At 39.6% G+C, this 23,550-nt stretch overlaps 1 protein-coding gene across 2 annotated transcripts; it reads right to left on the reverse strand.

The window, feature by feature from the left end:
* Positions 1 to 2,013: 2,013 nt before the first annotated feature.
* On the reverse strand, positions 2,014 to 23,496 carry LOC132955172 (testican-2-like). Of its 2 annotated transcripts, none has more exons than XM_061027922.1 (9): positions 23,339 to 23,496; positions 15,456 to 15,570; positions 10,141 to 10,246; positions 9,490 to 9,604; positions 8,703 to 8,822; positions 8,367 to 8,585; positions 4,932 to 4,994; positions 3,041 to 3,178; positions 2,014 to 2,733 (listed from the first exon to the last, which is right to left on the reverse strand). In XM_061027922.1, exons 1-9 carry the CDS (start codon positions 23,409 to 23,411, stop codon positions 2,588 to 2,590), a joined length of 1,095 nt encoding a protein of 364 aa, XP_060883905.1. In that variant the 5' UTR covers positions 23,412 to 23,496; the 3' UTR covers positions 2,014 to 2,587. The 2 variants fall into 2 exon arrangements, with proteins under 2 accessions (XP_060883905.1, XP_060883906.1); XM_061027923.1 differs by having other exon boundaries at positions 8,703 to 8,818; positions 9,486 to 9,604.
* Positions 23,497 to 23,550: the final 54 nt, after the last annotated feature.

A 23,550-nucleotide genomic window follows, 5' to 3' on the forward strand; every position in this document is an offset into this window, starting at 1 on the left:
GTTTACCACAGCAGGCTCCATTATTGTTGTTGATGATGAAACTGTATTTACTTAATGCCTTGTTAAACATAATCAGATGTAATTGCGGCTGTTAGCAGCTTTAGCCGTAATACGCTTTAGTAATCAGCTTAGCACACCTGGTGGGGACACAAAGTTCCTGAGAAAGTTTTTTAGAACAGAAAATGATTAATATTTACACTCAAGTTTAAAAGAAGTATAATCTACTTAAGGAAGACTGTTATTTCTTGGAAAGAGTGCTCAACATCTGTTTTAAAAGCGCCTACGCTAAAGTTGCAAAAAAGAAATTTGATTTCCTGAGGTAAGAGAAAGCGGAAAGCTGCAGTCTGTGATACATATCCTCTCCTCGCTACCTTACAGTGTGAAAATCAACCTGCCTTTATCAAATTCATTTAATTTCCCTCCAGGCACCCATGAGCACAGCATTCCTTTCTTTTTCTAGCAGGATTATTGCAAAAAAAACTCATAATTAAATACAGGGGATGATAGAGTGTGACTTGGTTGTTGCAGGAGCGATAAACTCAATCTAATTTCTCTCTGGGTGACCATCTTTCATTCCTGTGATAGAAGAGATTGAAGGGAACACACAGCTTGGCTCCATGTGCCTTTATTAGTAAAGTGCTCAGCCGAGGAGTACATTCTTATTTCCTAACATGCAATACTAAAAACTACTAAATGTCTGACCTACTAATAGCATGAATGAAGACATGGCAACGATAATCTCATAGAAAAAAATTACAATGTGAATTCAAGTATACACAAAGAACTTCAAGTAATGCACACTTTTCTTTTTTTATAAACACAAAATACAGTTTTTTTTTTAAGCCGCAAACAGAAGAAAACATATTTATGGCACATTCTTTGACGTGGTTTTCAGAGTTAGCAGAGGACAGCAGCTAGTGGATTCTATTGTAGGTGCAGTTTGGGGTCACTAAAGTACATTCTACAGGTTTTCAATCAAAGAAATCCAACTGGAAATGTAGGTCCTGTTTGTGTCGCCACTTAATTTGTAAAGCATGTACACTAGGCTAATATTGAAAAACTTCTATGAGCTTTGTAAGCTACACCTTAAACGTAAAGGTAGCTTGAAACCGTTGTTACCTGAAATCTGCTTAACTTGATAATTTACAATGGATTTATTTACAGAATCAGTTTGGAAATACATAACATCATTAGACAGAGTGGCTTTGAAGGAAAAGTTTGACATTTAGGAAATATGCCCATTAACTCTCTGACACGGATAAGTAGCTCAATCGAACTCGGTCTGTGTGGTTGATATGAAGCCGTATTGTAAACATCTTAATTTAAATATTTTATCATTTACACATCAAGCATGCATGGAGCAACTCTCACACTGACTCGGGGTCATTTTTACAACCATAAGGAAAACGTCATTAATATATGTAATTATTGATATAGTTCCTGGGGTAAAGTATCCATCTCTTTAGCAACTAAGTGCGTCGCTTCGTTGACCAGTTTGATGCTATGTTGTCTGTTTGCAATTTAGTTGTGCATTTAGTGTATAGTGAGGTTGTTACTGAAAGTTACTGAAATTAATGTTTGGGAGCAGTAAGATTCAAATAAGAGTTTTCTACAGCCAAGAGTAAACTCAGATAAAGATGATCATTTTCCATTCATCATCCAAAGCGACCCCTTGAAAGCTGGTAAATGCCTTACTTTAGCATTAATGAACTTAACCAGGGGTAAACAGTTAGCATAGCTCTATCCAAAAGTAACAGAAAGCACCTCAAAGTATCTTTTGAGCCTTTCTCCAACACCTTTTTTTTAATGTCTGATTTGTAAAAAAAAAAAAAATGTGTGTAGTGTTTTAGTGGATCATCTCTCTCTCTCGTTTTCCCGATGCAGAGACTTCCTGTATTGTATAAAGTGAACAGTTCAAGAAAACACAACATGCATGCATGTACAAAATGATGCTTTTGTACTGATAACACAAGGTATGAGAAAAAGTTAATAAGTGAGCTTTCAATGCTTGGATTGTTTTTTTTTAAAGATCTAAACAATGCTAAGCTAAACTGAGCTACGCTTCTCCTAACTTTAGCTTCATATTTAAACCACAGGTTGCATCAAACATCAGATCAAAAAGCAAACAAGCATATTTCCCTTTATGTCAAATCCTCACTTGATTCTGATCTCTTTCGATCCCAGTGTGACGGCGTCTGTAATACTCAGAGAATTTTTTGCACGATACAAAATTACTGGTAATCTCTATATGCATAGATGGCCGTTGGACAAGAAAGGAACTCTGATGGACTTTATAGCTACCTATTTTGCAGTAGTCGGTGGGTCCTGCTTCTCAGGACAGCAAAACAAAAAGCTCTGTCGGTAAAAAACAGAGAGGATAATGAAGCAATTACACATATCTAAGACAAAAACTGGTCATTGTGTAATCACTGGACCAGCACCACGTATCGCACCAGGATGATAAACAGCTCCATGACACCCCAGTCCCATCCCAAAATCCTTTGCTGTCAGGAGAGAGCCGTCCCTGTAGATTTTTCAGACCAGCAGCTGCGACTTGACTCTCTCTCTTATGAGCGGTCAGACAGTTCTACCAGATGTATCCGCCATCGTCTGCCTCGCCCTCCTCCTCTTCCTCCTCCTCTGCCTCCTCTCCGTTATCCTCCGCCTCCTTCTCCTCCTCATCTTCCCATCCCACTCCACTCCCAAAATCTCCAGAATATCCAGCGACTTCATCTGCAAAAGGGAACGTATGCAAATATCGATTTTGTTATAATACTTCAAAATAAGATAAATATAGATCATATTTAGTTATAAAGGGCATCATTTGTCCCGCAAATGCAAAGAGTTTCTGTTCATCAATGGTAACTATATTTTAAAAGTATTGTTATGCAGATGATACTCAATTATTCTTATCAAAGAGCCAAATGACACCAATATGATCAGTTCCAAACAAAAAAAAGTCCTTAAGAAGAAGGATTTTCCTGCTGTGTACGTTGATATAAATATAAATATCTGTTTCCTAAAGTGCCCCCTCTATTACCACAATCAGGATTCCCATGGATTCTGGTGCCCATCATCTCTCCCCCATGCTGGTCGGCACACCAGCACTCCCCTCGGCTCTGGTCACACTGTACTTTCCTGTAGTAGCCGTCCTCGTCACAGCTGGGGATGTATGTCCCTGCAAGGACACACACACACACACACACACACACACACACACACACACACACACACACACACACACACACACAGGAATGATTCTTGAAGACTGAGCACATGTAGCAGCCTCATGCTGACTTCTTAGTTAGGATAGAGATAGAGATGGAGAGAATACCATGGAGACAGAGAAAGCTTCGCTATTTGTTTTATAAAAGTTCTCATATGCAGCTGGATGTTATTTCACACGGAGTGTCTGCATGTTTTTTCTTCTTTCTTTTTTTAAGAGTGGCGTGTTGAGATGCAGGGACAGCCTTGGTGACAGTGCTGCTCTGTTTTAGCCTCCCTCAGGACCCTCTTGTCAAACCCGAAGCAAAGTTCTCTAACAAGCACCAACACCCCTCCTGACTCCCCCCTCCCCCCTCCCCCCTTCCGACTCTGAAATCTAGCGAAAAACACAAACAATGAGACAAGTAGGCTTCAGGGATGGAAGTTCACATCTCTGTGTTCTGAGCCGAAAACTGAAAAGCAGCTGTGCAGAATGTAGAGCGGGATAAATAAAAGATACTATGGAATAGGGTTTCTCAGAGAGCTAATCCCCCCCCCACCACTGCATCCTCCCTCCCCCACCATCAGCCTGATTAAGGTCTAATCCCTCTATAGCCGTGCACTTTTGATCTCCTAAATGAGCCTCGTCCTGCTCCTCTCGCCTGCTCGATGCACCTTGTTACGCAAGTACACCTGAGACCCGGAGCGAGTGCGGGGGCACACACCAGCTACTAGACGGTGCACCGCATGGTAGCACATTCTGACTTTGAAAGGATCTGAATGAGTCAGTGGCGATTTCCTGCCTTAAAGGTGTTTTATGCAAGGGTTATATTTAAAACGTTCACTCAAACATGTCTTGATCTTCCGATTGTCGTATGGAAGGTTGTGTCCCCTTTTTTTTGACTGGGGTGGCCCACTTTGAGCGCAGACTTCTAGGTGATTGCTGGCATACAGTATGTGTGCGCACATCGTATTATACCATTAGCACTCTCTTACAGATTCTGTCTCAAATAATCAGATCAGTACTCACATTAAGGTATCATAAGCTCCTTTTACACATTAACAAATTAAATTTCAGGACGTTAGGTTCCTGAAATTTTCCATATACTGTATGCGTCACAGTGTTAGATTATTGGTTTTCCACAGTGGTGATTGTTTCTAGGCTAGACTTAAACATGAACAATAACTTGTCTACAGGACAAACTCAACAGTCGAAAATAATATAGTATAAATAGATAATAATAATAGAGTATAAAATATGAAACTCTGCTCAACATGAATGACGTCTTTGCTTCACCCACTTGCTTGCAGTGAATGTTCCAGGCTATTACCTGCTGTATTCACACATCAATTCATCCTGACTTAATGCAGACTAAGGGGGGTTGGCTGAAAAAAATCTGCATAAAGTCAAGGTGATCAGATTTAGTTACACATGAAGCCCACCCAGACAATGTCAGAAAAATTCAGGAGTGCAGTGTTTGTGTGAAAGAGTCACATTCATGTTCACAGACAGCGCTTTTCTGCTCGACAAAAAAAAACCTGCTAGGTGGACACAGGGCCTAACGCAATCAGTTTGTCTGATCATTAGTCCTGCCTCTAACCAAGCAGATACCATGTACTAGTTTATGGGCTGGCACTTGGGGTTGCAAATCAGTTCTCAGGGAGGGCCCATGCCACCCCAGGTCGTTCTCTGGACACGCCCCTGCTTGAATGATCGATGCATTTACCTGGCTTCTTCTTGGCTGCCTCCTGCATTTGGATCCTCTCCAGCTCGGCGAGGCACGGCGGCTCTGTCAGAATCAAACAAAAGAGAGTGATGACAGACAGAACTTACTTCAATCTGTTCTGCTTGAACATTATCCCAATCAATGCTCTTCATTATTAACCTTTTTTTTATGTATTGATTTGTTTAAGAAGTCTTGTATTTCATTCCCTCAAGAGCCTAATCGACTGTTGAGAGCTTAGGTGTTGAGTATAGTCTGAGAAAGACAAGGGAACAAGCTGACCAGATACAACAGATGGAAAAAAGAAACAAAGAAGATGAAACAGTTTGTAATGAGCCCTTAAAAAAATAAAAATATCTCTTTATAGAGACCTCATTGTAAAGGAATTTTAAAAAACGTGTGGTGTGACGTTTTATGTCCAAACATTATCATTTAAACATTACAATTTCAAGCCTGAGTGTGAAGCAGTTTCTAAATATCACCAGCTCATAATGAAAAATTGATTAGGGAGCCAGTGAAATCTATTGCATGCAGGTTAAATGCCTGATCGATGGCATAATCAGTGTGCAAATGAGATCACTGCCAGAAATATCCTGTGTTTGCTCTGCAAAGGTCAAATAGCACAGATGTAGATACAGCACATGTGCAAAGCTTCAATAGCCCTGTGAGTGTGAATGAAGGTTTGACTGAGTCCATGAAGATAACTGATCATTTTACACTTAACAACACACAAAATGTCAGGAATACTGCTTTTTTTTAGACCACTTCATTTCAACATGAATATTCAAGCACACCAAGGGGCTTTTTAAGATTTATTCTGGGATCATTGTGTCTGACATTTCTCTTAACCACGCATACAGTGTTTCCATATAACTGAGAAAGTGCTTTCGACATCCCTGCAGCCGTAAAGCGAACAAAGCTTTCAATGTTTTTATTGGAATAAAGAGAAGTACAACTTTTCTAGGGTTACAGATTAATGGAGAGGAGAACATGCCATTCAAATCTGAAATCAGGTAAATCAAGTCATTTTTTGGAAATAAACAACTTTAAAGAATTGGTACACAAACTGGTGTAGCTGCTGTAAACCAGTCACACATTTTAGGTTGTATTGAAGGTGTTTCCGGTACTAAAAGTCTGTATTTAAAGGCGCAATATGTAACTCTCACACCTAGAGTTTAAAAGTGGTACTGTAGTCCAAATTCAAAACATTGGACAGAACTGTCCCCCCCCCATCCCCTTCTCCCTAGAGTTGATGCTCACGTGGGAATCCTGAAACCATTCTGCTTTCTAACCTCTCTCCATTTAAAAAAAATATTTGGATTAGTTCTACCACATTGCTAAGACTTTATAGGTTGTGTAGAATCAGTTATGTTACACCTGGGTTACCGTTACTGCCCGGCAAACCGAGGGGTGTCCAAAACGGCCGTGTGTGGGAGCCTTAAAACCGCCTACCTTCTCTGGTCAAAACAAATACAGACCATTCAGGACCAGAATCGAAACATAGAAGGAGGACATACTGGCTGCTGCATTGTTGTCAGAGAAGCCAGCACTTCAACATAGCATGTTTCCCTAATGTCTGAAGATATAGTAAGGTCATTTTATGATTTAATTCAGTAGATATCTTACAGATTACTCCTTTAAAGGGTTTGAGTTTGAAAAGACATCTATGAATTCTACAACCGTTAAATCTTGGGGAATTATATGACCTCAAATAAGCAATTAAAACATGATATACCCATCTACATTCTTCCATCGTGCATTTAGATGTAAAAGGGAAAAGAAAATTAAAAGATTAGATTTGAAGCTATTTCGCCAAAGAAACATCTGTGTGACTGCATATTGCAAGACAACTATGTTTGTGTGGAACCTCAACACCCACATGATCAGTGACAGAGGAACCAGGAGGTAGTTCTTTAAGTTTGTCTGGTCTGAGCACAATGATGCTTTTTGTTACTGGGCTGTCCAAAGGGATGTGTACAGTACAGGCGAATCAAAGCAAGCGGGTGAGGGTAAACTTTGTTCTCAATCTTTCACCAGCATCTTTGGGAAGGACATTAAAACACTGTTCAAACATTTCTGAGGTGACTCCTCAATGTTGATGTGATCTGAAAGTCATTGGTGCCTGTTGTGGCCACATCCAAAGAAAGCACTGATTTAAACTAGTAACAAAAGAATCTGTCTAGCTAAAGAAGTATTTTCAGGGGTACGTTAAATTTAGGCGAAGTCTTCTTTTCTGTAGTAAATTGGAGAGACAAAACTCGGTTGTGGGCAGAGTTCAGAGAAGCTGCGAAGAAGGACATTTTTCGATTTGCCAGAAAGCGATTCTGGCAATCTGACAGATGAGTCAGATCAAAGACGCCTCGCCGAGATTGTTCTCAGCAGGGGGGGCTGAGTGGCTGATCATGTCTCAGAATATCATCAGACCTGGACAGTTGGTGGAATATAGACGCATGTAGGGAGAATTCAAGCATGAGTGCAAACTGCCAAAAGGTTGAAGAGAAGAGAAGCAACAGACAACCAGAATGTGCTTTAAAGGTTTTGATTAGTCTGGCAAATACTGCTGTAACATAACCGCCTGCAGGCTTTCAGACCAGGAGGAATAGTCTGACATTTCTGGAAAACATGATTGAACATTTTCTTGCAGGGACTTTGATAGAAAGATTGATACCACTTTCATATCTCTGTAATGAATCTGAAGACAGAGCCAGAAGGCAATTAGCTGAGAATATAGACAGAAACAGGAGACGACAGCTAGCCTAGCTCCATCGTAACATTTGTTTAAAGGTCACAACTAAAAGAACAAATGTATCTACTCTGTTTGATTTGTAAAGGATCGGAACTGTAGAAATAAAAGTTTATGTTTTAGGAGGAGTTTTTCTTATTTTTGATCTGGGCCAAGCTAGCTTCGCACCCTCTTCCAGTCGTTATGCTAAGCTAAGCTAATCACAACCAGTTTCTAGCGTAGACTGAATATAAATATGGCATATGTCTCAGTGACTTCACCCATTGGTTACTGAAGGGCGCTTTTGAACCCTGCTGATGGGGGTTGCCATACTGGAAATGTCTCAACCTGAGTAACTTTCGCTTCAACCGAAAACCAGGCAAAGAGCTGGAGCTGAGGCGGATCTTCAGCCCCCTGACAAACAGCTACACTCTGCCACATGCCTTATCATGAGTAACTCTTATTCTCAATCAAAACGAATTAGTCATAAACACCCAGTTAATCAGTTTGTTAAATACTTGTTCTTTGGACCCTTTCATAGCAGCTCTATCATGCTATTTTTTCTGCTCAATGGTACGTTGGGTTAAATAAGGTGAAACCAAGGCAAACCCTCTGCTCCCCTGTGACGTAACCTTGCTATTAATTCATCCATTCAGAGATAAGACCTAAAATAGACTGAGCCTTCATGATTCTTCAGTGGAGTTTCCTTTACTTACTTTCCCTCCAAAAGCAGAGGCACCACTCCGCCGTGGAGACCTTCCCGTCCTTGTAGCTGTCACAAGAGTTGAAGAAGGGTCGGATGCAAACCTCGTACTTGTCCAGGTTGATAGCAGCCAGCTCAGCTTGGTCCAGATACAGGTCGCTGTTTGTGTCCAGCCTTGAGAACATCCAGCCAATGGAGTCCTTGCAGCTTGCCACAAGGCTCCTGTCCAACGCTGTCAGAAACAATTAGCATAGCACTTTAGTCTCTTTGTGTTTATACCACATTTCTTTGCATAGACTGTTGAGTTGTAAGTTTCGAGAGACTAAAGCCGCTTTGTGAGTTTTCTAACCTGAAGCAGTGCCAGCTCTCAGCTTGCCAGAGTTGTTCTGCTTGGCGTTTCCATGAAGGAGTTGGAACCAGTCTCTGAGGCGGTCGCCCAGGTCTGCCAGGTCCTGGCCTGTGCAGCTCTCTAAGGGAGCAAAAAAAAAAAAAAGAGGAAACCATGTATTCAAAACCCTGGCAGACACTTAACAGCAATCTGACTCACCTTCCAACAAAGCGGCGCTGCTTCATACGGCTCTTACAGAAGCATAGTGCGCAGAATGAAACGTTTCCCTTGATGTACAGCTCTAGAGGTGGAATTTTCATGCTGCCATATTTACAACTCTATGATCCTTTCAAAGAAAATATTCTGCAATAATCTCTTCAGCAGAAAATTCCTGCCATCCAATATAAATCCACTTTCAGTCGCAGGCTAAGCAGGAGTAGAATTTCATCCTTTTGATCAATTGGCATTTCCACATACCCAAGCGCCTGCACAATCAATACTGTTTGGCTGCAATGATAGATAGTGTACACTCTAAATAATTAATTACTACATGATTGAAAGAGCAGTTGACCCACATGGGGGATGTTTGGATAACAGTAATCTCGGACATTGCTGAGTATTGATCCAAAACCTTGAGCGTTGGGTTGATTGGTTTTGTGGGCAAATAGGAAGCTATTCCTGCCGACAGTATGCATCAGAACTTTCTTTTCTTTGAACTCAAGTCATGTGTCGGCATAGTGGAGAAAGGACGGCGTGAATCACTTAATTGAGATGTTTTCATAAGAGCAGGTAAAGTAATGGTACTTGCCACGCTTTGAGTCTGTATTTGTGACGGAAACAGGGGTTGTGGCGCAGGGGCAAAAGCCAGTGCACATGATGCTCAGGTCTTTGCCTGTGAGGCAAGCTTGCTGCTCCATTTTACACTGTAGAGAGAGAGAGAGAAAGAGAGAGAGGGAGAGAAAGAGAGAGAGGGATGCAGTTAAAATATTGATGGGGTGACCGCAGGAAAAAAGAGATTGCTCATTCAGATGAGACACTGCACTCAGAGAAAGGCACTAAGAATGAGTCGTCATTTTCCGTTGCCTTCTCATGCAAGGTCAAAATTAAAAACCATACATAAATCAATAAAGAGTCCTGGCAGCGGCCAGTGTTCGGTGATGCCACTCAAAACGGCGTCAGTCATTAATCATGCGGCCGCGTTGAGCTGATGCACTTGTCCTCCCGCGAGCAGTGATGAACTGTGCTGCCCCGCTGCGCCCACGTATATGTCAGCCCAGCAGGAAACAGCACTTGACTGGGCTCCTCTCATTATTTAAAGCGATGACACGGCTACTTTCCATTTCTTTTCAAAGGGATCTTATGGCGACAGGCTTCAGTAATAAAGCAAAAAAAGAAATATGATCTGATATAGAAGTGAATGCTTTCAAACAGGTGTGCTGGAGGGGAATATTTTCGTTACCTCGGAGGCGTAGTTGTGTCCATCAGAGCCACATACGGGGGTGGAGGCAGCAACAGGACAAGGCTTGCAGCCTTCATGGGCCTCTGACTGCAAGGGTTGTTTTACTCTGAACATGAAAGAGAAAAAGTAAGAAAAAATCATTTAAAATAATTATACAGACATTATGTCTCCAAGATAAGATCACTGTTGTGTATTTTGCTTGCAGTTCTGAAAATTACAAACAACAAAATACAAGGAAATACAAATTGACACAGGACAGCGGCTCCACAAGGCTGTAAATGTTTAAGCTAAACGCTAACGTCAGCATGCCAACAAGCTCACAGTGACAAGGCTACCACCAGGAATTTAATGTTAAGAAGTGGTAGTCTTTTCTGGAGGCTTAAACCTGCTTAACACGACCTGTTTAACAAATTACACATCTAAATGTAGTGTGCTAATATTGGCCAATTAGCAACATAAAGTAAGCTCATGCTGATGGGAGCATTTATGGGTATCAACCAAAATATCAGAAAAGGTAAGATTTTGACTTTAAGATGATGCTGGAATAAAATCCAGAGATTTTTTTTTTTTAAATGAATAATGAATCGAACAATAATGATTTTTGCAGCACAAACTTAAAGATTTCCAGACATTTCATTAGAAAATTCCAAAATATAATTCTCACAGCTGCAAGAGAGTAAATGTAGAGATCATTGTCAGGGTGCTTTATACACAGAGGACCTTGAATGTTTGTTCAAAATGTTTTTGCAATTACTCCAAATGTTGTTGAGCTATTAGCTCAAAGTGATGGAATGACTGACGACCGTCACCTCCCCTGGATTCATGCTGCCAGTGAAGCTAAAAATTCACAGTCTCTGTAGAAAAGGTAACCTTGATTCACTCTGTCAACAGCGTTTAGATTCAGACTATTTCTTTTGTAGAAAGTTGTTTCCGAGAAACTTGTTGACAGAGAGGTATTTTGGCTTGAAGAATAACAGATCAGTCTTCTACGGCGGTTGAATTTATCCTCTAAAGATGATAGAACAGCAGAGGAACTGCTCTTCTCCTGCAGCAGATTATGCTCACCTTTTCAGACTACATCCTGACACACAAGTCTTAATAAAGCAAAAAATAATGAAGAGAGAAACTTTTTTTTTTTTTTTTTAACATATTCTTGTTTCTGTCAAGAGTAAGATCACGCAAATTGCTCAATGGGCTGAACTCAAAGATCCTTGATTAAAAAAAGGGGAAGAAAAAGTCTCCATTGACTTATTACTTGGATGCATTTCTTAAAATCCATCTCCCCTGCTTTCCGCTCGATCGGTGATTGACTGCATGTTCAGTGAGCACAAGCAGCACGACTTCTCAGGTATCTTCTTAATGACGCTGGGATGGTTTAGCGTGCCTGTGTTCGTGCTTATTACCCCATTATTCGACACAGTCTCTCTCATCTCTGGAGTGACTCCGTAAATGAAGCACTTAAGAGAGAAAGATAAATGCCTGTCTCAGCAGATAGACTTTGCAGGTAGTAATAATTCACTCCATTAATTCTTTTCAGACTGCAACCTTGCTCATTTGTTTTTCAGTCAGGGCAGAATGAATGGGCAAAGGGAGCTGATAAATACGTTTCAGTTGGATTCATCAGAGGACTAAAAAGGGTCTTTGTGAAGGAGACACATTTGAAATCCTTTAAACCAAAGTATATAATAAAAACTATATGACACGGTTTAAAAGCCTAATGTGTAAAACTTCAACTCATAAGTCTTTGTGTGTTGTTTTTCTAAAACTCCCCTTTTATCAAAATGCTTATTCAATTTGAGGTCATTTCAACATGAACTCTTTTCAGTTTTTTCAAAATAAGACTTTGTAACTTTTTAAAAGCTTCTACATTTATTAGTTAACAAATCAAGAGTTGTATGAAGGTCAAGGTCAAATATAACAAATAATAAATAAATAACAACACTCATCCACTTTCGAGATTTGAAAGTGTTGCAGAATACGATAGCTAACAGTTATGCTAGCTAGCTAACAGTACAGTTAGCTTGGAATTGTTTGAATGCTACGCTGATACAGCTGTACATAGCCTAACTTAAGAGCTATCATAATGTTGTTTTAAGTTAAAGTGTTGCCCAGTGTCCCTCTGGATTGACACTATCTGAAGCTTTCTGTAGTTGCTAATCAATCAAGTAGTCGTGTGATAACTTCCAATTTAAATACAAAAATGGAGCTTTCCTCCTTACAGCATGACGTCAGAGGAAAAATGGCCACTGTTGAGTATACTGAATATTAGCTTATAAGCTAAAGACAAGCACCTTATAAAAGTGATTTGAGTAAAAGACTAGAAAACCATTACCATTTTACTATTTTGCATTAAGGCAGGACTGTTACACCTCTGTCGAGTCCCACCATCAATGTGAATGTCACAGAAGTGAAATAGTGGGGCAAAGATGTTCCGCTGCTGAGCTGGCATCGGAGGTAGAAACAGAGGGGGGAAAGCTTCAGAGACAGCGGGGCGAAAATAGTGCTGTGTGCGTGCATGTGTCTCGGAGTGTTTGTGAAGCGACGTCAAATCACACACTGCTCTGCACTGACTCAGTCTTTGTCAGACTGCCGACATAGCCTTCATTTTCTTGTCTTCTTCTAGTTGTGCTCGTCTTTACCTGTTCTTAAGACTTGCGGTCTGTTTTCAATCAATACTTTTTGTTCATCAAAGCCTTTTGTTCTTCAACCTCACTATGGTAACCCTGACTTTGACTTCAACTCTGACCACAGAAATACCTTTCTTCTTCTTTTTTTTTACCTCATTTGTTCTGCTTCCTGATTCACACATCATGAGACTTAATGCAGAAGTGTTACAGGTGTGTGTGTGTCTGTGTGTTGGTTTGTGTGGTGGTTCAGAACTGGGAAAGAAACATTTGAACTGCATTCACATGATATAATGCTTAGGGGGGCTCAAAATAAAAACGACTATAGCTAAGGATAATCATTCTGTTTATGTAATATCGTTCAAAGACGGTTCCACCACAGCTAGGTCTCTTTCATACCAAATGAATGGAAATCCAGTCCATATTAGCTCAACGTGATGAAAAATGTTTTGCCACTTGGGGACAGTGAAAACAAACTGTGAACACAGCAAATTATCACCTTTTAAGTAGATATGACAAGGTTGTTAGCAAACTGTTGTTTAATATTCATACATCCAGCAGGCACATAGCAACTACTTTAGCAGTCATGTTTCTGGACATCTTGAGGCCCATATTCACTCTCCTTATGTTCTATTTTTGGTCTCTTGGTCCTTCAGTTGCTAAGTGTTCTGCTATGTTCCCGGGCTATTTGCTGTCTGTCTGCTGTTTGGTGCTGAGCAGGTAGCATTCAGTGAATTCAATTAGAGCTGAAGACAACTTAACCCCCCCTGTTTTTGAAAAGACACTGTGAGAGCACTGTGAGGTTCACTCACAGTGAAAGCGTCAAAGTAGCAGGCTGGGAAACAAAACCAATGGCGTGAACTCAGCGTGTCGCTGATGGGAGTCGATCCATTTGTATTTGTTGACTCCTCACCCCTTTATATACAGCTGGATTTATTGTCAATATAGAAATAAGCAATCACAATGTAAATTCTATGTTACTTAATAAAACCGTTCTTTATCATGTTAAAAGTGGGTGCAAATTAATTGGGTGGGATATTGTGCTGCTTTTTGAAAAAAAAGGCATCACTATGTTTGTGTTATATATTTGAGGTTTTATTTACTTAGACTATGGCAGCCAATTTGGCACCACACTGTTGACAGCTTTGCAGTTTTTTTGGTCATGTGGGAGATATCCAAGCTGTCCAAAAATCCTATATTTGGCCGACAAAGCAGATATGGATTTTTTTTTTACCCCTCAGCCAATCATATTTATGGTATAACACATGAGCAAAGGATTTGATCAACTCTGCTTTCAGTTCTGGTCATATTGTAAACACACTACACCAATGCATAAACAAAGACCTAAGACAAGGTTTGGGGGTAAACAGAAACACAGAATATCAGAAGAAGCTGATCAAAGCCCCTCAAACTCTATGGGCTATTTTTCTCAAACGCACTGAGCTGAAGAGCCTTGGTCCACTTTCATCTTATTCAATGATGTTAGTTTGAATCAGAGTTAAGTGCATAAATGTATGAGTTCACTAACTACTGATCCATGTAGGTTGAAGTAATTAAACCAAGTAATTGCGGCTTCATTATTAATCAAAACTGAGTCACAGGAGTTCATGATATATCATGCATTAGATTAAATCATGATGATCCAGGTATTAGTTATGAATTAATAAATCATAAGGTTTGTACCCTTGACATTTACCCATTAAGCTTGTATCTCTTTGGACCCAAAGAAGATTGCTTTTTGGAAGCGAGGCATCCAAATTCATTTTGTCCATTATAATGCCCGATTTCATAATGTAATGAATGCTTAATAATTCATGTGAGAATTTAAATACCTCTGAATTTACAACCCCAAAACAATTTACTTTAAAAATGATTTACGGCATGAGGTCCAACTTGGTGTATAATGAAATTAAGCTAAACTTTAAAAGAAACTGGTCTAACATAAACAAAAACATTTCGGGTTTGTTGAATGGTTTATGAATTCAAACTAAAAAATTAACCAGCCTGTATTTACTGCCAATATTAAAATATTACACACGATTTAGATCAAAAAATAAAGTAAAGTGAAATATCTGGTTATACAAATTGGCTTTAAGGTCAAAATATTTAACCTCAGCTAAACATTTCAGTGCTGTGAATTAAGTGGTATTCATTTTAGTTTGGTAAAATCAGAGCTCTGCAGACAGCAGTCAAGTGACTCACCAAGCACACCCTTTAGCTGCATGTTTAGTAACAAAATTAAGATCACAATTTCACAGCGACGCACTGAAAAGACTCGGCCCAGGCGAAAAGTTATCTAACCGGAAGTAACTTAGCAACGGTTGCTATGTGAGGGAGCTCTCTGATTGGTGGTCAGCAATCAGAGAGCCAACAAAGGGTCAATTGTATGTGTTCAATTTAGTCATTTTCCATTCCCATAATTATTAGTCACTGCTTAGCATGACTGTTTCAGCTGACATCACTTTGGATACCTGACACTATCTGCCACTGTTGAGTTCAATCAATACCTCTCCAAGCAGACACCGAAAACCTTTAAGTGACACACTTCTACAGTAGGTTGTTGACATGAATAGCACAGAAACGTCTGTCCTGTACACATGACAATCATCTGAAGAGTGGCAACATGTCCTGGAAACAAACAACAACAAATAAAATTCTCCCTCTTGCTTTAGGGCAAAACACCCCGCCTACCTCTGCTCCAGTTTCTTGCGATTGACACACATGGCCCTCTGGTAGCCCTGAGCGACGCACACCTTGTGGCGGCTGCACTTCACGTTCTGGCAAGGGTCCTTGGTGGTGTCCACGGCTGCAAAAACAAAAGAAAAACACTAAGAAACCAGAATGTCAGTCCAACCTAAGGTGTTTTTCTGTAATTCTCTATTTTTTTGTCACCTGCAGGAGAAAAATACAGAGCTCATGGCTGTTTTTTTAACACATCCTTTCACAAGCACACGTACCAGCTTTTGATCGGAAGTAAGTGGCAAAAAAGTAGCATTTTTATGTGCTTTTGTGCAAGTTCTGTACATTAACACCATTAAATATCATCTCCCATCCTCATGAAACTATCTTGTACACAATTGTGTGCAATAAATATTATTCAATGTGTATTGAAAATTGTAGCAGAGTGCACAAATGAGCCCATTGATTTTATAGCTGAAAACATGGGCGCCTTGCTGTCATTAGCGAGGCAGCTCGTCGTCAGTAGTACAACCTGCAGTCTCCACTGGCTGTCTGTGATTGCGAGAAAACCTGACAGCACTGATTGAGCATCTCTTTCTCTCGGTTTGTCACATCTCACTTCCCTCGTGTCAACTTATCCCTGTCTCTCCCTGCCTTGCCTTTTCTTTGTCACACATAAACACGCACTCTATCTTTGTCTCCCTGGTTCTCCCTTCCCCCCCCCCCCCCTTTCTTCCCTCCTCGCTCTCTTCCTCCCCCTCCTCTCTTCCCTCTCTGTCTTTGGAGGGTTGAAATGTTCAATGCCACCCTCTTTCCTACTGATGGATTGAGATGGAAATAGAACCGCGTCCTCCACCTTCCTCATGCCTTTGGTCAATGCCATCAGAAACTTGATGTCACACAGTCCAAGTTCATTTACCACCCTGCCGGAGAGGCCTCGGAAAAAAAACTCAGCTTTGATAAATCTAAGAGTGAGTGACAAGCGGCGGTTGCCCAGAGAAATTTAAGCTGTGAAATCCTGAGTCAGCTTTGAGCAGCTGCTTTGTAGTCAACACGGTCAACAGACGAAGCTGCTGCCAACCACATCCCTGCAAAGCCCAAGACGAGGTGATACTCCGATGCTTACAGCTGAGCGGTGTGAGGGAACAGTGGACTTGTATGGAATCAGTGGATGACATGACAACTCAGAGGGAATCCGAAAATACCTGCAAGAGGCTCAGTGCGAGTGGTGCGGTTTTGTTCTGTAAGAGCAGGTATGAGTTTGAGCAGGGGACTGGAGTTCATAAAAAGACGGGAGTTCTGCTCAACTTTCCAGCTAGCTTGTGATCCACTCCAGCATACTTTGATGTGACATGGTACCACATAGAAACCATGCTTCAGCACTGCTGCACAGGGTGCTGAAAAGACATGTCGTCAGAGCCAAGTGGCAACCTCCAATGTTGAAAAATGCCAAGGTGGAAAGCAAAAACTGCAGTTCCTCTAATGTCCACTTGAGACTGGCTTGAAAATAATAATACACGCAGTATAAATGAATAATAAATTAACTATGATTTTAAGGCAGTCATGATGTTCTCTTGTGGTCAAAATTGTAACAACAACCTTCTTTGAAACATTTACCATGCGTGACAAAGCCTTTGGACAAAACGAGGGCAACACAGCATGCAGCACAGTAATTGTTTAATCTCAATTATCTTTTTCATGATCATGGGAAGACTAACTTGTAATTGAAATTGAAAATTGATTAATTGCCCAGCCCTAGTTCAGAGCTTATTATTTTGATTCTGTCGGCGAGTGCAAAGGAGCCAGCATGGTTGTTAGTTCAGCCTGGGGAGATTGCAGCTGAAGGTAGTGACGGGAATATCGATTATTTTAAGTTGCTTAAACTTTACCAGTAAGTGCTGTTATAATATATGCAGAAAATCCCACCGCTTACCTTCACAGACAAATGGTTCAAAGAAACCATGTGCTGTTTGTAAAATAGCTTCAACCACAGAGCTACACAAACAATCGCTTACTCCAAAATAGACCATTAAAAGAAGCTCCCAAAGTAACTGACCCATATCAAAAGCAATGACTAGTAAATATTAAAGAGACACTGAATTCATATCAATGAGTGTCATTCTCCTATTAAAGTAATTGAATTGAAAATCCATTCAAGTAAAAGCTACTTCTGGTTTGGGAATGAACTCAAGACAAAAACAAGAAGAAGCATTTGAGCTCAGCAAAGAGCTTCACAGAAAAATTGATTCCTGAATAAAACTTTTAAGTCGCTCTTAAACCATATTTTGTCACAGCTTGACTTTTATTCTCTTTATCTGGATAGCTGCTCAGTCATAATTTAACCCCAGCGGGAGAGTTATACTCAGGCTGTACTGCTGCTGGTACATTTGTCTGCCGTTTCTCTTTAGATTTAGGACACAAACAAAGCCTTTCAAATTCACCTCAAACTGTCGCCATACATACTATTGTGATTTTTTATACTCTAGAGAGTAATGATGTCTCATAGTTTATGTACGCCTCAACAGATCACATCATTTCTCTTTAGTTAAAGTCATCACTCAGGCTTTCCACAGGCGTTCTCCTGGTTCATCTTACAGGGACTGTCATGTAAGGTTTAGCATTTCATTTTGTTAACAGTCATGGACCATAAACTTTTATGGTGGCAGGGAACCAACTTTTATGGGTTCTTTTTGTTTTACCTTATTCCCCCTCTCTTTTGTGCCATTTTATTATCTTTAGGCCACTGAGCAGTCGCTGTACCTGCTGTCCACTCCCACAGAAAGCAGAGTCTGTCTGTGCACCACACGCCTCACTGAAAAGACTTCATTTATGATGAAGAACCAACTCACAGAGCACACACAGGTACCAGAGCTCCACAATCCTCTTTATGTATCAGTTCAATCATCAAAAATGTGGATCTGAATCTGGATTGTTACCATAGTGAGACATAATGAATGCTTTCCAGGAATAAGATGGCTTTCAATTAAGATCAAGATGTACATATGATTCATAAAAATCCTCACTGGCTTAAGGAAGACATCTTTTTTTTTTAGAAATTACTCATTTCTGAGAATATTCTCACTTTGTATGAATTGTGTTTACCATGAGTCAGAACCACAGTCACATTTTAAAATTGCTCCAGCTCCACATGTGAATTTAGAGGCTAAAATGACTTTTCATTGGTCTCCTCCAACTGAGGTAAGGACCATGGGAGCTTTTAAGCCTCTAAATCGTCCACTATGTTCGCCAACAAGCTTTTAACTCTAACTGTCAGCAGTTCAGTGCTGAGCAGGTAATGCTGACCCTTTTTTCCCGAAAAGTTTCCTGATGCAGCCGGAAATTGCGCTGAAGAAAATGACACAAAATTGTAACGGTTGCTTCTGGTAAAACCAAAACAAACTAAAAATTGTTAAAGGCTGCATAGCTAAGAGAAGCTGTAATCATTGTTCTCACTTGGTCAATTGTAACACCCTGTTTTATATTACACACAGGTCAGTAGATTAGTTCCTCATCATTAATATTTATATTAATATATTCATATGGGTTATAGCATCTTTAAATTTAGCAGTCTTAAACTGAGGTATCCAGGAAACTAAGAATATAATTCTATGACTCACAACTCATACTCACTGCAAATAATCCTATTAATCATTTTCATCTTAACCTTTCACTGGCTGATATTTCCTTTGTAATGATAAAAGAAGTGCACAATATTGCTTTATTGTATGTTCCCATAGAAACTAAGCCTGGTACTTTTAGCATAATTTCAAATGCGCCGTCTTTTCATATGTTCAGTATTTATGAGCACCTTCAAGTCTGCCTCCAGGCAAGCGCTTAAAATCATAGACGGCTCTCACACGGTATTCTTATAAGACTCCTACATACTGAATTTGAAAACCAAACACAAGCTGTAATTTGCATTGAAGATTAAGTGTGCTTTCCACCTCGCCTGCTCTTCTGGTTTTTGATTATATCCTGCACGTTGGACCGGCAGGGCCATCATAGGCTTTAAATCCACCTGAAATCTTGTCAACAAAGGTGGGCTGCACTGAGCCCGTGTCCACTCTCTCCTAGAGTATTTTTTTTATCATAATGCTGGGGGGGAAAAACACAGAACATGGATGCCTTCTCATCAGTTCACCATATTCACAGTCATTATCCTCTGACTTCACACACAGTTTGCAAAGCTCTATGGATTATCCTCATATGTCTGGACTCAAAAGATAGGCTCACAAAGTCTGATCGTCATCATCATGTAATGCGTCCAGGTTAATTAATCCCTAAGGACAATGAACAAAAAAAATCAATCAACTACTTAGGCTACTAAAAGTTAGGACATTTCTGTTAGCTCGCAAATTTAGTTAGCAAGTACTTCACCTTTCCTATGGAATGGTAGTTAGCTTTCAGCAACGATAGCTAACAGGATATAAGCTAAATGTTGTGAAAGTAGCCTAACTAATGGGTTATCAAATATTTAGTTTTAACCTTGACGTAGCTAATGTAGGAAGTTGTTAAATGTTAACAAAAACCGCTAAGTAATGTTACAAAATACAATAGAAAAAGCAACACCTTTCTAACTGTTATGATAGCTTGGAATGCTAACATTAGTTGTTACCTATATGCCGCTAATGATTAGAGACAGTATGTTGATGGAGGAATAGGTCAAATTATTACAACTTGTTAGATTCCTTACTACTATTGGATTTAAGATATATTATGTCATGAACAGCAACATGTGTAAAAAGTAGGCTACATATCTGATAACCCATTAGCTAATGTCAGCATTCAAACCCTTCCTTATTACATTAGCTAGCACAATAGTGTTAGCTAGTAAACATTACAAATAGCAAGGACTCTATTATGTATGTTTCCTATCTTATGATGCAACACTATCAAATAGTAGGCTAATGTTAGCTTTGTTGTTAGCTATGTTGTTTTGAATATAATCCAATTTGTCTAAGTTTTTTATAGGTAACTCTCTTTTCAGTTGCTGTTATAACAATATGTCAGAATACTTCCAACCTGAGCTTGATGCAGAGGAAAATTACCACTGTGTGTATAGGCTATGTGGTCAATGGTGAGCTTTCTCCCTGCTGTCTGTGTTCACATCACGTCAATGAGGACAAAGAATTGGAGATACGACAGAATCCTCCATCAAGGCCTTCATCAACCATTTGTTCTACATTCAAATTGTCAGACGAGCTTTTACCTATAAGTGGCTCTGGACAGAAAGAAAAGATAATCCGCAAAAGAGCCGTTATTGGGCTGCAGAGAAATTGTACCAGCTGTCTGACACCGAAAAGATTTAGCCCCGATAAATATTAAAAGCATGAGCAAGTCAGACCCATTTGACAGCTCTGAGTAAATTAGTTTCAACTGGATTTGCAATTACTGTCAACCTAGAAGACTTTTTATACCGTCAGATTTAATTGGTGGTTGCAGTGTTCGAGCGGCCCATAGCTTTTATTCGACGCTAATGAAGCTGTAACTTTATTTACTTTAAATCATAGCGGATTCAACATGCTAATTGGCCACTAATAACAGTTTTTGAAAGATCATGTCTGAATTATATTCTGAAGTTGTTCAAATTGAAGAACAACTATCTTCATTTTTAAAAATGTTCTCCCTGCACAAAATAAGCTTTATGATTTTTGCTTACACAAAGGATGTCAAGGTCAAACATGGCAACAATTCGGAGAAGTCAGAGCGGTATCTTTTTGAAATGGTACCTTTAAAAAAAAACAGGCAGCCTCTGCAGAGCTGAGCTGATGTCTCTATCAATTCAAGCACAGCAGGTGTCTGAAGTCTACTTTTAGGTTCGCTTTCAATCCGGGGCTTGCAGATAGTCCTACACCTCGTCTGAGATTTTTCTGTCTCGTTGAATTTGCAACGAAGAGGACCTGGATCAATTAGGTCTGCAGAATTAGTCCCAATGGGAGTTGGGACGGGGATGAAATCAATGGTATTCAAATGAACATCGCCCACACTACAGCAAGCGAGGCGTTTTCTTCAGACTACATTAGTTATTCCCACTGCTGGGAGAACAGAGGACTAGAATGATGTCTTGAGCTGCTTCTCCAACATCTTACTCCTTTGATACACGACTAGTGTCTTTTAAGTAAAGCAATGTGGCTGTGGTAGCATGCCTGACCTCTGACCCTGCATCAGCAAGTACACACTGCTCACCCAAAGAGCCCTATCCCTGTCAACCAGACAAATGTGCAATCTAGTTTGATTCATGTTAACATATTCACTGTATTTAACAACTCCAACAACTACTTAACAACTGAATAGTTAACACATATTAGTGTTTGTCTACAGGTTACATACTGGTTTCTTTCATAGGCAGCTTAATCATCTGTCTTCTTTTAATTAATATATGTTGTGGATAGTCTTATCCTTGGATTGTTGTCCTTAAAACGTTAATTTTACATGAAAATAATTTAAAAATACATTTTCCTACATATTAAGATGATGAAAAAAAGCAATTTAGTAAAAATTTTAAGAGAACCTACACCAAATTATTTAAGTATGTCAAATTGCAGATAATTGCATCATTATTTTCTTTCCCTTTATCTTCAATTAAAGACCTCGTGCTTCCTGCTCTAATTGTGCCCCTCCAGAATTTTGGTCTGCAAAACTCCCCTGTTGGTTTCTTTAGGACACAACTTAAAATGGTACAACTAAATCCGTGAACAATGGTTTGTCTTCATTTGTTCTTGACTATTACTGGGCTATATCTGTTTAATATTATTGAACACTTGTGTCTGTGTTGTTGTATTCACACATTGTTTTATTAAAAAAAAAAAACAGGTCCTAAATTAACCTCTGTGATTTTTTGTTATTTTAAATCTTACACGTTCAACAACTGAATTTTTGGTCCTATTGGTGCTGAAGAAACAGGCTAAGAAAACATCATTGTCAAATTTGACTTTTATAGCTTGTATGGCTTATTTGGTCTTTGGTTGTTTAAACATTAAAGAATTATGGAGAGACATATATAAGATAGGTTTGGAATAACTCTTTGCCTAGAGGATACCCAGGTCATGTTTTGGACTTCTGCAATTTCTGTTTGTAATATATTTTCTAATGAATGTAATACAAAAAAGTGGATTTCAGAGAAGCCAGCAGGTTAATTGGGAAAAAAATGCCTTGAGATTTTGAAATGCTTTTTTGTTAACTGACCATTTAAACTGACCAAATGTGGTGCTTTCTTCAATCTTTTTTCATTTCTGTTCGATACAACAGGAACGCTTGTCTGAAAAAAACATGCTGTTGAATGTTGACACATATTCTTTATTCATCCTCCACAGCTGATTTTTCTAAAAGTGACACTTTATTTCAAACAGGAAACAGACCCTCTGGAGGTGAGTGGCGCCTGGTGGGAGTTCTGAGCTGAGCCCTCAGCAACAAAGGCAATTATAGGCGGCTTTTCAAGCTAATGGATCCGACTGAAGGCTCAGCCTCTCCTTTCCCTGAATCACAACAACATTCTCAGCCTCTACAAGCTGTGAAACCACCGACCAGCGCTCAACACACACTGGATGACCTCAGACAACTGCTGCAATTAAGAGAAGCTGGCACTCCAATAAATGAGTTCTACTATTTTACTGTGTAGAGCCGATATATAAAGACAGACAGCACTTAGCGTTGATTATGCTGTTTGAATGTAAAATACAGCATTTTCTGTCTATGCATTAGAAACGTGCCATTTAAGTAAAACAATTTACATATTGAAAGCCTGCGCAAATTGTCTTTACATAAAGTACAATAGGAAACACTCAAGGCTGTAAGTGGAAAACAGACTTAACTTCAAACAAAACCGCAAAGCCTTCGTCATTTGTCCTCAGAAAATCCTTTTAAACACACACAAAATCTTTGTTTTTCTGACTTACTTTCATCAGAGCCCATGTTCTCCTCTGTGTTCTTGATGTAGTCATCCTGGAGACAAAAGATTATTGCGTTCATGGATTAAATAATTCATGTTGGGAAAAGCAATGGAAGAAGAATGCTGTTGTAGAAGAGCAAAATAATGGAAGTTAACAGAGGTGCATTATAATACAGAAAATTAATTACACACAACCAATGACAATGTAAATGTGAAGTA

The sequence above is a fragment of the Labrus mixtus genome, chromosome 21, assembly GCF_963584025.1.
Source record: "Labrus mixtus chromosome 21, fLabMix1.1, whole genome shotgun sequence".
Lineage (NCBI taxonomy): Eukaryota > Metazoa > Chordata > Actinopteri > Labriformes > Labridae > Labrus > Labrus mixtus.

Excerpts from the sequence above, each read along its gene's own strand:
- LOC132955172 (XM_061027922.1), bottom strand. The coding sequence starts at position 23,411 with ATGAACGCAATAATCTTTTGTCTCCAGGATGACTACATCAAGAACACA. Across the intron at positions 3,179-4,931 it reads GGCAGCCAAGAAGAAGCCAG|GGACATACATCCCCAGCTGT; the intron begins GTAAATGCATCG and ends GTGTCCTTGCAG. Across the intron at positions 2,734-3,040 it reads CCATGGGAATCCTGATTGTG|ATGAAGTCGCTGGATATTCT; the intron begins GTAATAGAGGGG and ends TCCCTTTTGCAG.